Source organism: Alosa alosa, chromosome 24, assembly GCF_017589495.1.
Source record: "Alosa alosa isolate M-15738 ecotype Scorff River chromosome 24, AALO_Geno_1.1, whole genome shotgun sequence".
NCBI classification, from domain to species: Eukaryota; Metazoa; Chordata; class Actinopteri; order Clupeiformes; family Clupeidae; genus Alosa; species Alosa alosa.
In genome coordinates, this window is record NC_063212.1 from 8,350,732 (window position 1) to 8,364,266 (window position 13,535).

The window sequence follows — 13,535 nt, forward strand, 5'->3', positions numbered from 1 at the left end:
GAAACTTCCCAGAGGCAATTTCCCTCCCTGGCAGCGCACCCAGAATCTTAATTAGCAACTAAACATTGGCTGGTTGAGTTGATTGGAGAGTTTACGTTTGAACAACTGCGTTGTGGTTATCAGGATCGGAAATTGACCCATCGCTTGCCCTGCTGTATTGGTCACGCCCTCATCAGTGGATCAAACTGCTGGCTGTGTTTTCACAAAATATTGTTTATCACTGCCTTGGTTAAAGTTAATTTTCCTCACTCTAACACAAACAAGATACCAGTTGAAGTTGAAAGGCATATCAGATCAAAAGGCCTAACTTTTATTTTATTTATGCAAAATAACATCACTGAAACTTTAACAATCTTGACATAATGATAATTGTATTGTCTGTTGTGAAGATTATGGTGGTGGCGATGGTTGTGAGAGAAATCCATCAGCATCTAGTAGAACATTCTCAAGATTCAGCATGTCTTTGGCCTGGCCATGGTGATCTGAGAAGGAAAGACATCGATCATGACCACAGGCATCCAGCACTCCCTTTATTTGGACAAGGTACTTAAACTGCACATTTATCAAGTTTTAATAGCAGCCTAAAAACTCAGACCTTTTTTTTTTAGATTATTTTTTTGTTCGTTTGTTTGGTCTTGCAGTTTGCACATTTCCTCTGACTCCTGGTGGCTCATCAAGATAAATAGAGGCCAAACATGGATGTCCAGTTAAAGGTCAGTTGTGCTGGACTAGCACACAACTGCCACTTCAGACACCTTACATCATCTCACACCAAGGAGGGTGTTTCACTCCAGTTTTGCTGGAGTTTTTAATACAAACATTTAATTAGCTTTCCCCCGTACCATTTATTCCTGCAGGTGCCCTTGCTACACACATTTGGAGGCTGTAATTCATCATGGTTTTTCTAACATCCAGTACTGATATTTGTTTTTTGCATTTGATTGTCACCCACAAAAGTCTACTGCAGGTGCAGCAACAGTTAACCAAAATCTTTCATTTGTATAATGATTTTTATTTAGCACTGCCTATCACCTGAGGAAATGTGCATATGTATATTTTTGTCTATACAGGGTTCTATATGTGTATATTTGTATGTTGTTTTGACCTTACCGGGTGGCGGAAACTAGCCATGTATTCAGAACACAGGAACCTCTGTGGCAGAGGGGCCGTGCGTTGGATGGCTACCTGTGGGCGTGGCACTTTGACCGGAGCGATGTTAAGGGACATTCTTGGAGGAAATGCCCGCTGTAGGAGGCCAAACTTGTCTGCATACTCCGACACCAAGTACTGATGCCTGGAAGAGAGAAGGAAGGCACCACACTTGAGTAACAGCATCGTAAGGCTGCATGGGGAAATTGTAGAAGATTAAATTGAGCACATCACATCCCAATAAGTTAATCATGTTTCATCCCCTAGGTTAAAGGGGTTAGTGCTCTAATTGGTACTGTTTGGTACAGTCTATGGTTTGGTAAACCTGATGGACATGTCAGTAGCTGAATGAGCTATTATTTGACTTCCAAAAAAACAGAAAGGGAGTACCGTTGTTTTGTTTCAGGTTTAGGGAGCTTGACTTTGGGCTTCTTGTCCTGCTGGAGGTTGTGGAAACTCTCCCTGTAGCTGGTGGTGTAGTTTGGCTGACTCCCTACAGAACAGACAACACACACACACACACACTCGGGCAATTATCACCTGTTTTCTAAAGGTGAGCTGGACTGATAAGTATAAGTATATATACTCTTTTGATCCCGTGAGGGAAATTTGGTCTCTGGATTTATCCCAATCCGTGAATTACTGAAAAACACTGAGCACACAGTGAGGTGAAGGACACACTAATCCCGGCGCAGTGAGCTGCCTGCAACAACAGCGGCGCCTGGGGAGCAGTGAGGGGTTAGGTGCCTTGCTCAAGGGCACTTCAGCCATGCCTACTGGTCGGGGTTTGAACCGGCAACCCTCTGGTTACAAGTCCGAAGTGCTAACCAGTAGGCCACGGCTGCCCAACTGATGCACCCATGGTGGTGGATGAGTGCTTGCAGCCCTAGAGCTGTCATTCAAACCCACTGGTTGTAAACCTGGGCAAGGTCCAAAGACCTCACCTGTACTTTTGGTCTGTGATGCATGGATCAAACCTCAAAAATCTTGAATAACAATAATCAACCATGTCTACATGCAATAATTCACTTCCTCCCATACATGTGGCTTGTTGACTTGAGCCACTTCATGTTTTCATATATGTGTGTAAACAGTGGTGCAATGCACTGCAAAGCACACCTTGAAAAACCAAGTGACAACATTTTGGAACCAAATGTCCATATATAGTTTTGGATCATTTTGAGACTTGATATGCATTTTTTTTTTTTTTTTTTTTTTTTTTAGCAAATTAGCAATACCATCAGACTCTGTGTGGTATTGTAACTGTGGAGAGAGAGAGGGGGTAAAGGCTGCCTGCAGTACCTTTGAGAATGGTGGCGGTCTGCGAAGCGAAGCGCTGATTAAGCAGACTCTCCAGACGGACCGAGTGGCACATGTCCGACAGGAAGTCCTCGTAGGCGATGGTCTTGGGCCTCTCTGTTTGCTCCTGCAGCTGAGCCGCACCACCTAAACAACACACACACCGCCAGAGAAGTGACACAATAAGCAAATGCCTTCAGTCTCCAACAAACAGCTTTTTTATTTTATTTCACTTTTTTTATTTGTTTTGTCGTTTCACTGCTGAGCAAATGTAATCAAACCAAATGTATCAAGTCAGAGCCATCTTCAGCACTTTGATAGGCAGAACCATTATCACAAAACATTTGGCTCTCTGCTGTGTACTTGTGTTATCTGGGAGACTGGCCGCAGAACCTCGTATCTGGAGTGAAAACTCACTCACTGGAGAACCCTCGGGGGAGGGGGTCAACTGTATCAGCGGAGGGACGCGGACTTGCAATCTCCATCTCCGCTACTTCCTCCTCAAACTGTTTCATTTCCACAGCTAATATGTTTACAGACCACATTACCCAGGGATACACACTAACAGTCTTGCTTACAAGTTTCCTCTGATCTTGTTGATGGCTGATCTGTACCATAGGCATAGTACGAAACACAGCCCTACGGGTTTGGTCCATAGGGTGGGATGGTTGCTCAGAATACCCTTGGTGTCATTATTGCTTTGAGTCTTTATGTGTCCGGTTGCTATTAGGCAATGATGGGACTAAGGTCTAAATGATTGCCACAGAGGCTTGGGGTAGCCATATATCTGCCAAATGGTTCTTCTGACAATTTGGCCAAGTAGTAAAGGACACAAGGGTTTTAATGGGTCATCACTTGCTATTGATGGGTTAGGGAGAGGAAGGACTGACCTTTTTAAGCATAGCCAACTCAATACAGAGCTGTGGAGGAGGGGGCTGCGGAATATTACTGGCTGAGTGCAGGGTGATCGCCATGATTTCTAACCTGTATAAAGCCGTGCTTTACCTTCTCCACTGCCAATCTGTGGCAGCTTGTCCGTGGCCTTCGCAGTCTCCTTGGCAACTGGTGCAGCCTCCTTTGCCGGAGCGGTGTCTGACCTCCATGCCTCTTTGATGTGGCTGCTAGTAGGGCAGGCTGTGGCGGGGGTAGCACAGCTGTGGGACTGCTGGGCAGGAGGCGGGGGGGTGGGGGTGGTGGTGAGCGTGGAGGCTGAGGGAGACGAAGCCGACGAGAGGCCGGTGGGGGGGCCGGAGGAAGAGGACGAGGAGGTCTGGGATGCGGAGGTGGCGGGTGGGGAGGCCCAAGCGGTCAGTTTGCTCCCCTCGGCAGGGGGCACCGTGGTGTCCTGGCACCCTGCTCGAGGGGGAGTGGCAGAGGGTTTCGCATTGGCAGCTGAGATGGCCGCCTGGTTCCCTTTTGGCTCCTCACGCTCTTTGTCCAGGACAGAGACCACTAGGGACTTCCCCCTCTGTCAGTGGAAACCCCACATCCCCCCCCCAAAGAATTAGCTCATTTTTTAGTCTTATTATTTGCTATTGTTGTTGTTCTCCAAGAACTGTTCAAGACATGGCATTTGTCTAGCATCCTTGAACACTTATCTCCCTCATCAGCTGTCACAGACTCTAATGCAAATGCAAACAGTGCTGGACAGACGTACCTGAGTGAAAGAGGAGCTTCCATAGACACTGTTGGTGGTCCTGTAGCAGTATTTGCGGTACTTGGTCCACGTGTCCTTATCAATCTACAAGCATATTCACAAACGGGGGAAATGGGACACTTAAAAATACTGGCTATATGAACACGACTTTTGAAAAAGTAAAGAGAAAAAAAGGACAGGGAGAGAGACCTTTGATCTGATCTGTCCTCTAAATTCCAATTAAACGGCAACAAGAATAAATATGCATTGTTCAAGTTCAATTTATTTTTTATCCCAAATGGGCAATTTGATTGCAGACAGGATCACATACCACACGACAATATACACAACACAATACAATACAGACAAATATGCACAAAATAATAATTTTGTTGTGATAAACAGGTCTGACAATGCCTAAAAAATCAGTTTTACTGACTAGCCACTCTTGATGTCCACAAAGGGCCTGAATCTGCGGGCGGACGCTGGTTGGTGTGGGCACACTAAAGAGGAAGAGATGGCATGACTCTGGAAAAGGGCACCATCTTCCTGTTTATGTAAGGAAGGAAACTATTGCCCAGCAAATGGCCCCTTTTGAGGAACAAAGAAATCTTTTCCAAGAAATCTAGTATCAGTAAGGTGGTGAAACGGATGCTGATTCTAATTGTCATTTTCTCTGTTGCCAACTACTTAGTCTGCATTATATGTTTAACATGGAGGCAGTTTCCTTCTGCACTACAAAAGAATTCATAACCAACTCCTCTGTATGATACAGGCCGACAGGCCACATCTCTGCTCAACTACCGGTACTTCTTGACGATTCGAACTTCCCTTTTCCCTCATTATAATAATTGGTGAGTACCGGTAGGTATAACTAATGGTTATTGTCTAATCATGAAGATAATATAGAAGACCAGAGTTTTTTTAAGAAACAAACCACTGTAAATATGACAGTTCTCCTTTTTTAATGTTGTGTGCTTACCTTACCCTATGACAGGTATCCTATGTTGTGTGCTTACCTTACCCTATGACAGGTATCCTATGTTGTGTGCTTACCTTAGGTGGCGGGGTGGCATAGAAGGGCGGGTTGAGCTTCTTCTGCGGTTGGCAGCGGAACTGGTACAGCTGCAGCGAGGCCTCAGTGAAGGGCTTGTAGTCCGCCCTGTGGGTGCTCTGCAGCACTCCCGGCTGAAGGGGCATCAGTGACCCGAGGGAGCAGGGCACGAGAGGAGATAGATAGATAGATAGATAGATAGATAGATAGATAGATAGATAGATAGATAGATTACTTTATTCAGCCCCCAAAGGGAAATTATGGTGTTACAGCAGCAATTAATAATAAACATATATCACACATATAAATAGAAGTAAAAAATAATTGGATATAAGGTCCTTGTTACAGTGAAGTTGAAGCAACCTCCAGCTGATAAACTGTTGTCTGACCAGTATGTTCAGTGGATGTGAGGTGTTGTCCATAATGTTAAGGAGCTTTTGCAACATCCTTCTCTCAACAACCAACTCTAGGGGTTCAAGTGTATTTCCAAGCACAAAGCCAGCTCTTTTTTTTGGTGTCATTTGCTCTGATACTGGTGCCCCAACAGATTAACTCACTTTCCAAAAATCTTTTTGTACACAGTATTGAGTGAGACATTTATATATTTAAATCAGAAAACATTGTTTATGTACATTGCCCCCATGACACATTGTCTCAGTAAGCTTCTCAACACACATATGACACTGCCCTTATGTACATAAATGATCATCATTTCCCCTGTCATCCCCCAACACACACACCAAGACCCTCAGTTGGGTTATCTGTCATCTCCCATCAAGGGAGTTTTTCCTTGCCCCTGTTGCTTAGACTACTGGAAAGGTCCAATTCCTAACAACTTGGCAGCCTCCATTACTAAACCCCTACTGCACTTTTTACCCCCACTTTGCATAGGCTGACACTAGACATTTTCACTTATAGTTAATGTCAATAAACTGCCTTGTATCCTTGTATGTCATAACTGGCTAATTAAACAGAGAGAAGAAATAGGTTTGTCAAACGTTTACACTGTACCTTCCATTGTTTCAAGTTGGAATTCATCTATTAAGTTGTTACTGATACGGACACTCTGAATCTTTCATTTCTTGCACTTCTAGTAAGTATAGTCCATAAAATATCCAGATCTGATCTAATAGATCTAAAGTGGCATTCACTTTACCCTCTGTGGCCTGAATAGAATATTGGTGTAATGATGTCACAATGCTTTGGACTAGCTGCCCGTTGTGACTGGCTCAGATGTTTGGCCACAAGTCATGATGTCATAACATTCTATCATGATAATGCCATTCCAGACAAGCTGTTATTTTCTAGTGACTGTTCCTTGGCTTTATGGAGTCTTTTGAAGCCCAAACACCTGTGCCCTATTAAACAACCACAAAAATGATGTAAACAGTTTATTTGATATAATGACATCTGAAGTGGAAGGATTACCAAAAAACAAACAAAAATATTCTTTTGCCGTTACTTGATATCACTACAGGAGATATCCCAATAGGATTAATTTGCATATTAATGTTGAAAACAACTAAATTATACAATATAATAATGTTTACAGTTAAGAATGTTTTATAGCAGTATCAGTTTCTGAGCATGCATCCATTTCAGAAAATACAAAAATAATAATAGTAATATCAAAACAAACAGATTCAATTCAGATTTGTTACAAATCACTTCATATCATTTCATGATCATTTGCTAAATAATATGCTGACCAGCACCTATTTCAAGTACAGGACTCAGGGTTCAAAGGTCATGCTCATGGTACTAGGTCAAGTGATCACTGAATCAAAATGATCACAATGCAAATCTTTGCAGCCCACCAGTCATTGCTTTAAAGTCAACAATTGTACTGACTCCTGCAGAGATTCTTCAGTGAAGGAGTGCTTGTAGAAGACGTTGACGTTGGCCGCGTAGTCCAGTGGAAGTGTGGCACCGATGTTCTGCGCGCCGAGCTTGGCGCCACCCAGGGCGGACGACTGCTGCAGGGTCATCAGGCTGTACCCGCGGAAGTGGCCTCCACCGCACCCTTTCGCCTGCGCCAACACCTCAGTGAAACCTGCCGACGCAAAAACCACAATGGATCCATGGCTTCCTGTTGTGTGTGTGTGGTTTCACAGGTTCACTATGTAGCATGTGCATTTCCTGCGGCTACTCTCAGTATCACGTAGTTTGGGGTCATGCCTGTGCAGATATCTGGTGTAATCACTTGTGTTGACGCAGATGGTGTGACGTACAAAGCACGTTGCAAAACCAAAGTATACTGCAAACACCACGTACACTAAGCATGCCAGTACACAGGAGGAGAGGTGTTAAATTCCTAGTGGTAGGGGATTTCCCACAGCAGTCAATAATATTTACCATCAAACAGAATAACCAACAAAGCCACATTTGTGGGCGAAAAACATCACCAAGAGAACAGCCTTCATGAACATTTCACTGGGGTTATTAAGCAGGCACCTTCCTTCATCTGTGTTTTGTTGAATTAGGCCCAAGACACCCCCAGAATGCTCAAAATTGGTGTCCGGCGTCCCAGAATTAGCTTCATAGCACAATAGTCCCAAATGCAACTGCACCTTGCAGTACAAAGTAGTAGCAGTATTACAGGTACAACACAAAGGCCAACTCACCGGCCCTCATCAGCTCCCAGCTGGCCCACACGGCTCCCTCACACAGAATGGGTAGCCCCAGCTCCCCCGAGAACAGAGCCTGCAGGGGAGACAGCAGAGGAGTTAAAGGAGAAATCTGTCGGTACGAAAAAAAAAAAAAAAAATCGGTTTTACCTAGCTCGAGTTGCTACAGCCAGCAGCTAACTCGGCCAGGCACTACACTATGGGGGCATGTACATAGAAGCTCACGAACATGCCCCCAGAGTATGCTTCATTCGCCTGGTGGTCACTAGTCAGTATACCAGGTCCTTCTGGATTGCCATCAGTAGGCCTTTTCACACAGAGATCCCGCTAAATTTGCGGGAAGAGGAGACGTCTTTTTGCCGTCTTTTTGTGTCTGAAAGCGAGGTGAAAAATTGCCGGCCTGCTGATCTGTTCACATGATGCGGCATTTTGGGGAGCCAGAAGGCAGGATCAGCTATAGTAAATTAAATTGTGATGTGCAACAGGGGGCGTGTAGAGTGATAGTCGTAGGCCTTATTATGCGTGTGTGGGGCTTCAGATACAGCAGGTGTGTGATTTCAAAAACCATGGCGGGAGAACCGACTGCACTTTGGTTAGCTTGCATTTGCTTTGCTGTTGCTGTTAGAATGTTAGATTCTTCAGACAATAAAAAGTAATTTGGAAGGGAAATTGAAGAGAAGAGTTGCCCTTGCGTTTGCTGTGATTTCCCTTTGAAAATCAGAGGTTCACAGGCTACTGTGGCCTTGGTCAGTGGCCACCAGCCGTAATCCTGTATGCGACTGTGCGCATAATTTATTCATGAAATCATTCAATATTACAACAATAAAAAATAGCTTGTGTATTGTCTTAATTGAAACATGCTTCACGCACAAATTATAGCCTAGGGCAAAGAGAATGGACATCTCAACATAAGGATAAATTAGAAGATGATGATTGGTGTAAACTTTGTCACACGACGTGATAAGCAGTTCTGGCGCTTAAAAACGCAACGTTCCATTCAGTCATAAATCATTTAAGCGTAGGCCTAGTGCTCGTCATGAAAAGAAAACAGCAGCTTAATATTTTTTCAGGTGTTTAACAGTAGGCCTGGCCTGCTGCCTAGGCGCACTGTTAGCAGTTATGCCGAAGGCAGTGAGATTATTAGGCATTGCATCCTGTCACTCTCTTTGGAACATCGCAGTTCGGGTTGATAAGATTCAGTTAATGCGCAGTTGGATCGGTTTGGGACAAGCAGTGTCAAAGTTAATTGTTAGGTTATGGATTTTCTCTAGTCCTGGGCCTATCAAAATCGTTTGGGTTCAAAAGCATATAGGCATCATGTGAGCCAGAACCGATATGGCCAGAACTGCTGCTCTGTATAGGTATTCTGTCCCACCCAAATTTGCTGAACTACTTTATGAAGTAGCCTATTCATCACAGACATCACATGTATCACACGAAAAGAGCTTTTGCTCAGCTTTTAAAGATGTTAGTGGTTAGTTGTTGTGGTAAACGGTTCGCGAGAAAAGTAATCATTTTTTGCGCCCGTCTCCCTACCCATTCATCTTGGTGGAATACTTCGCGAACTTTACCTCAACACATGACAAACCATATATCAGAATAAACAGCAGACCTTGCCGAACCCAAAGGTGTAAAGCCTGTCCCTGTACAGTTAGTCATTCCAGAGTAATCCGGTTTTAAATTTGTCTTTATGCATGTCTCCAACTTTGCGGTTCCTAATGTGTTTAAATTGTTCAAAAGGTCTACATGATTTTATAACAGGCCAAATACAAAACAAATGTTACAAATATCGCCTAGATATCTGTAAGCATTACAATCAGAGGATATACATAGGGCAGACAGACGCTCATGAGTTCATGCTTTGTTTTTTCGCTGGATTTTAGGATAGCCTATTATGGCAACTGATTGCATTCCAAGCTACAATCAACTCTAGCAGGCATTGAATGACTGGAGACTTTGTGAATTTATAGATTGACATAATGTGCCGTCTCTGCTATTGCTGCTTTTGATCAGTTAGATTCTCCTGTGGTGGGCTGGACATAGCATCGAAATGCCCGCCCAGATTCCCCTTTCCGCCTTGACCCATTCACACTGGTGCCGGAACGAAAAAACTCGCAAAATGTCAAGGGGCTTTGTAGTAAATTTGGCGAGACACTTTGTCCCGCCGTTCCTTCGGGTCTATGTGAAAGGGACAGTCGTTCCGCGATTCTGGTACATAAAATCGCGGCGATTTCGCCAGTGTGAAAGGGCCTAGTGGCAAGATCAATGATGTTTGATTTTTTTGAATTTATTTTTTTTATATTGTCGCAATGCATGCAGTCATTGTATCCTGTGCTGCCTCAGGGAATTTTACCCTCGGTCAAACATGAGTCATTGCTGAGTGCTAATAAAACAGTTCTTTTGTGGCTAAGGATTTAACATCAGAAGAAGGTGGTTTAATAGAGTTACCTCCTGGGCTTGGGGGAGGACAGCAACAATATGCTGTGCCAGGACCCTCCCCGCCTGGGTGAAGATGTGCTGGCAAAGGGCATCTCCAGCATTAGCACCTAGGACATATGGACACAGGGCATAGCATTACTAAATCCTGACTGGTTTGAAGGAATTCGCCTTATTCACCCGGCGACCAGAACGAGGCTAAAGGGTACACTTGCTATTACACCTCAGTCCAGCAGATGGTGGTGGTAATGCACTCTGTTTGCAAAATGCCAAAAAAGCTCAAAAAAAGAAGGGTTCACTGGCCTGTTCTTCTTTCAGTGAGTTTTTTTAGCAGTTTGCAAACTACAGTACCTTTATCTGTACCTCTACAATAAACAATCTTTCAGATGGCTGAAGAATAGTTTTACCTTCTGCTACTTTCTTGCAGAATCCAGCAAAGTGAGACTTCTGGAAGTTTCTGTAGAGGTGGGGAAGCATGCCCATCAGGTCAGACACCTGGAGATAACCCAAAAGACCATGATACTGTCCTATTAACCACATCATTTAATGACCACTTTATATTCCACAAGTTACCTGGAAGTACTCCTCCATGGCCTTCTTAACATATGCGACATCATGAGGTGGAGACACTAAGTTGTCTTTGGCATCAAACACTGTTTTCACAGCCATATGGGAGATCCAGAAAGCTAAACGAAACACAAAAAGATTTTAGCATGATTCATTTATTCATTTTACGCCCTTTTGTTTCGCTCATAAAATGATCAGGCACAAACAATGCTTTCGCCTAATGGTTTAGTTTCCATGGTTACCTGAGCCTTCGTCGCCCATCAAGTGGCCCCAGCCTCCACATCCCACCTCAGAGCCATCAGGGTTCACCAGCTTGCAGTTTGATCCTGTTCCAGAGATCACTACAACCCCACCTGTGGGAACAGCAGAGCATTACAACCCAGTAAAATGGTTTATTGTTTTATTTTGTCCATCTGTGTGTTTTTCTCTGTTTATGTAACTTTGTCCATGTACCTTGTGAGCTTGTTTGTATTTATGTATGTGAAAAATGTACAGCGTCTTTAAGTGTCTTGAAAAGCCCTGTATAAATAAAATTTGTCATTATTATTGTATCCTGTGCTTGCGTTTGTTACATTTGAGTTCAGTCCAAAAGTAGGTTGTCTATATAGTAGACATTGGTTTAATGTCTAAAGAACCTTGGAGAGTCACGAGTTCAAAAGAAACTTGAAGTGCGCAGGTTCCATACCACGGTCACTGGCAGTGGCGATGGCCCCGATGGCATCAGTGGTGATGTAATAACTCTTGCTTAGCTTTGGAAACCTCCGGTACATCTCGTCAATGAGCTTCTGGATGGCGTCCTTCTGCTCCCCGCCACTCAAGGACATGCCCTGTGGAGGTGGACGTGAGGTGGACACATCATGTGGGGTAAGAACATCTAATTCTTCAACACTGATAGGGAGGGCAAACCATTTACTAAGGGTCTTCAGATTACTCACCAGTGCCTGGAGAGGTGTGTCTGGGTCCAGACCTGCTGCACCTTTGGCCCTTTGAATCATGTCATTGATAGTTTCAATGGACTTATCCACCCCGACGAGCTATGCAGGAGTGTGAACAGCATTATTAGGAATTAGCTTTTCAGACATTATTCCACATTCTCCATGTAGTCCATGAGCCAGATCAGATGTGGGTACCACCCAATGTGGCAAAATCTCAACGGTTTCATTTTATTTACCAGATGAGCAGCTGTTTTTTTTTTTTTGCAGAAAACCTTTAAATTCCCATTAACAGTGGAATAATGCGAATGGAGCCATTATGTGCAGTCTCACCCAGTGGTTTGTGCTAGGTCCGTCGGTCTTTGCACGCATCTTTCCATCGTCAGACACGATGAGTGCAATGGAGTGTGTTCCACCGCTGACAAAACGACAGATCTTCGGTCAGAAGCACTACAATTCACTTTGTACATCACAACATTCAGGACTTTCCTTTTCGCTCTACTGCCGCACTAGAGTGATCGATGTAGCCTAAACAGTGTTAAGACTCTGAGTTTACGAGATTGCTTGAAACTGGTAGAAATAAAGTTTAGTAATGGTGCTCTATATGCTTGCACCACTCACGATATCCACTTACGATATAATGTCAATTATTAAATGTAAAGTTACTTACCCCTCCACACCACCGTACAGACTCATGATCTCGCTTCCGGTTTCTATCATGTGACAAGGCATAGGCTACACATCAGCAGTTGGCCAATCAGATTACAGTACAGTAAATCCACCATGAGTTCCACATTCAAGATGATTGTTTTATTATGTGAACTTTGATTTATAAAATAGCCAAGAGAACACACCCTGAAGAATCGAGTCCTTGTGGGAAGGTGTGAGCCTAGTTTTTTTTTCAAATAATTATATTGCCTATAGGTGCCATTTGACGTTCAACAATAAGATATCAGTATTTCTTTTAATAATATCCTTTTATTCAAATTAAAGTTATAGGCTAGTCTACTCTAGACTGGAAATGGCAGCATCCCCCTACCATAAACACGTTCGTTGGTTTCACTAGCCTACAGATATTCCTAAATTATCTTTATTAGCCTACCATGAGATGGCGCTACAACATCTGAAATTGTGCTAGATTATTTTATTTCACTCACATATCAGGTTATTTGAATAAGATGATCAAAGCCATAGTCATATGACGGGTATGTTTTTGTTAAAATAAATAAAGAAATGAATACATCTTTATAACTGTTGTATCTCTGCTTGATTTAGGCTACCTGGACCCATGCAGTCAATGAATTTCAATATGCATAATAATGATCATAGTTCAGAATCCAGAGTCCAGAAGGTATTATTATAAACAGTTCACCTGCAAGCCTGAAGCCTTCTGTCCTTTGTGTGGGTGAGCAGTCAGGAGCAAAGAGGCCACATTAATCAACATCCTGTCTAACTGAACATGGCGTTGCTGTAGCGGAAGATGGATATGATGCACACAAAAGTGAACATGACCAACATGACGTAGGCCTATACAGTCAGCAATGCACACACATGCAGACTTACATAACCACAGGCCCAAAGATTTATGCTTGAGAAAATTAGGCTACAATTCAAACTGTAAGTTCATACACAAAATGTACAAGGGACCTATTTTCTACAAATGTCATACAGTATTAATTTATGATAATACTTGCTATTGGGTAGACAAAACGTAGGCCTAACTTATATCATCCCTTGTGTTGTCACCCCATAGCAACCAATCATCAATTGGCAACTAATCAATTAAATTGGGGAATAATCATTAATAGCAATACCGAATTACTGGTATTTTGCCT

At 43.3% G+C, this 13,535-nt stretch overlaps 2 protein-coding genes and 1 long non-coding RNA gene across 4 annotated transcripts; 1 reads left to right on the plus strand and 2 right to left on the minus strand.

Moving 5' to 3' along the window:
• Positions 1 to 289: 289 nt before the first annotated feature.
• Positions 290 to 6,420, minus strand: LOC125289899 (mucin-7-like). Its single transcript, XM_048237005.1, has 8 exons — positions 6,150 to 6,420; positions 5,141 to 5,272; positions 4,106 to 4,189; positions 3,454 to 3,916; positions 2,452 to 2,595; positions 1,540 to 1,642; positions 1,111 to 1,294; positions 290 to 482 (listed from the first exon to the last, which is right to left on the minus strand). The coding sequence occupies exons 1-8, from the start codon at positions 6,174 to 6,176 to the stop codon at positions 453 to 455; spliced, it is 1,167 nt and encodes a 388-aa protein (XP_048092962.1). The 5' UTR covers positions 6,177 to 6,420; the 3' UTR covers positions 290 to 452.
• LOC125289901 lies at positions 1,257 to 5,247 on the plus strand. Its single transcript, XR_007192716.1, has 3 exons — positions 1,257 to 1,336; positions 4,548 to 4,723; positions 4,860 to 5,247. It is a non-coding gene; the product is annotated as an uncharacterized LOC125289901 (long non-coding RNA).
• Positions 6,421 to 6,516: 96 nt separating the features above from the next.
• Positions 6,517 to 13,250, minus strand: nagk (N-acetylglucosamine kinase). 2 transcript variants are annotated; one of them, XM_048237007.1, is made up of 11 exons: positions 13,073 to 13,250; positions 12,371 to 12,413; positions 12,034 to 12,118; positions 11,704 to 11,802; positions 11,454 to 11,595; positions 11,011 to 11,121; positions 10,775 to 10,887; positions 10,609 to 10,696; positions 10,214 to 10,311; positions 7,763 to 7,841; positions 6,517 to 7,191 (listed from the first exon to the last, which is right to left on the minus strand). In XM_048237007.1, exons 2-11 carry the CDS (start codon positions 12,394 to 12,396, stop codon positions 6,959 to 6,961), a joined length of 1,074 nt encoding a protein of 357 aa, XP_048092964.1. In that variant the 5' UTR covers positions 12,397 to 12,413; positions 13,073 to 13,250; the 3' UTR covers positions 6,517 to 6,958. The 2 variants fall into 2 exon arrangements, with proteins under 2 accessions (XP_048092964.1, XP_048092963.1); XM_048237006.1 differs by lacking the exon at positions 13,073 to 13,250 and having other exon boundaries at positions 12,371 to 12,972.
• Positions 13,251 to 13,535: the final 285 nt, after the last annotated feature.

Bases quoted from the DNA above. Each gene is read 5' to 3' on its own strand.
- LOC125289899 (XM_048237005.1), bottom strand. From the start codon at position 6,176: ATGAATTCCAACTTGAAACAATGGAAG. The intron at 2,596-3,453 runs GTAAAGCACGGC...TGTGTTGTTTAG, and splicing joins ACAGATTGGCAGTGGAGAAG to GTGGTGCGGCTCAGCTGCAG. The intron at 1,295-1,539 runs GTACTCCCTTTC...TCTCTCTTCCAG, and splicing joins AAACCTGAAACAAAACAACG to GCATCAGTACTTGGTGTCGG.
- nagk (XM_048237006.1), bottom strand. From the start codon at position 12,432: ATGCCTTGTCACATGATAGAAACCGGAAGCGAGATCATGAGTCTGTAC. The intron at 10,697-10,774 runs GTAACTTGTGGA...GGTTATCTCCAG, and splicing joins CCATGGAGGAGTACTTCCAG to GTGTCTGACCTGATGGGCAT. The intron at 10,312-10,608 runs GTAAAACTATTC...CATATGTCCTAG, and splicing joins CTGCAAGAAAGTAGCAGAAG to GTGCTAATGCTGGAGATGCC.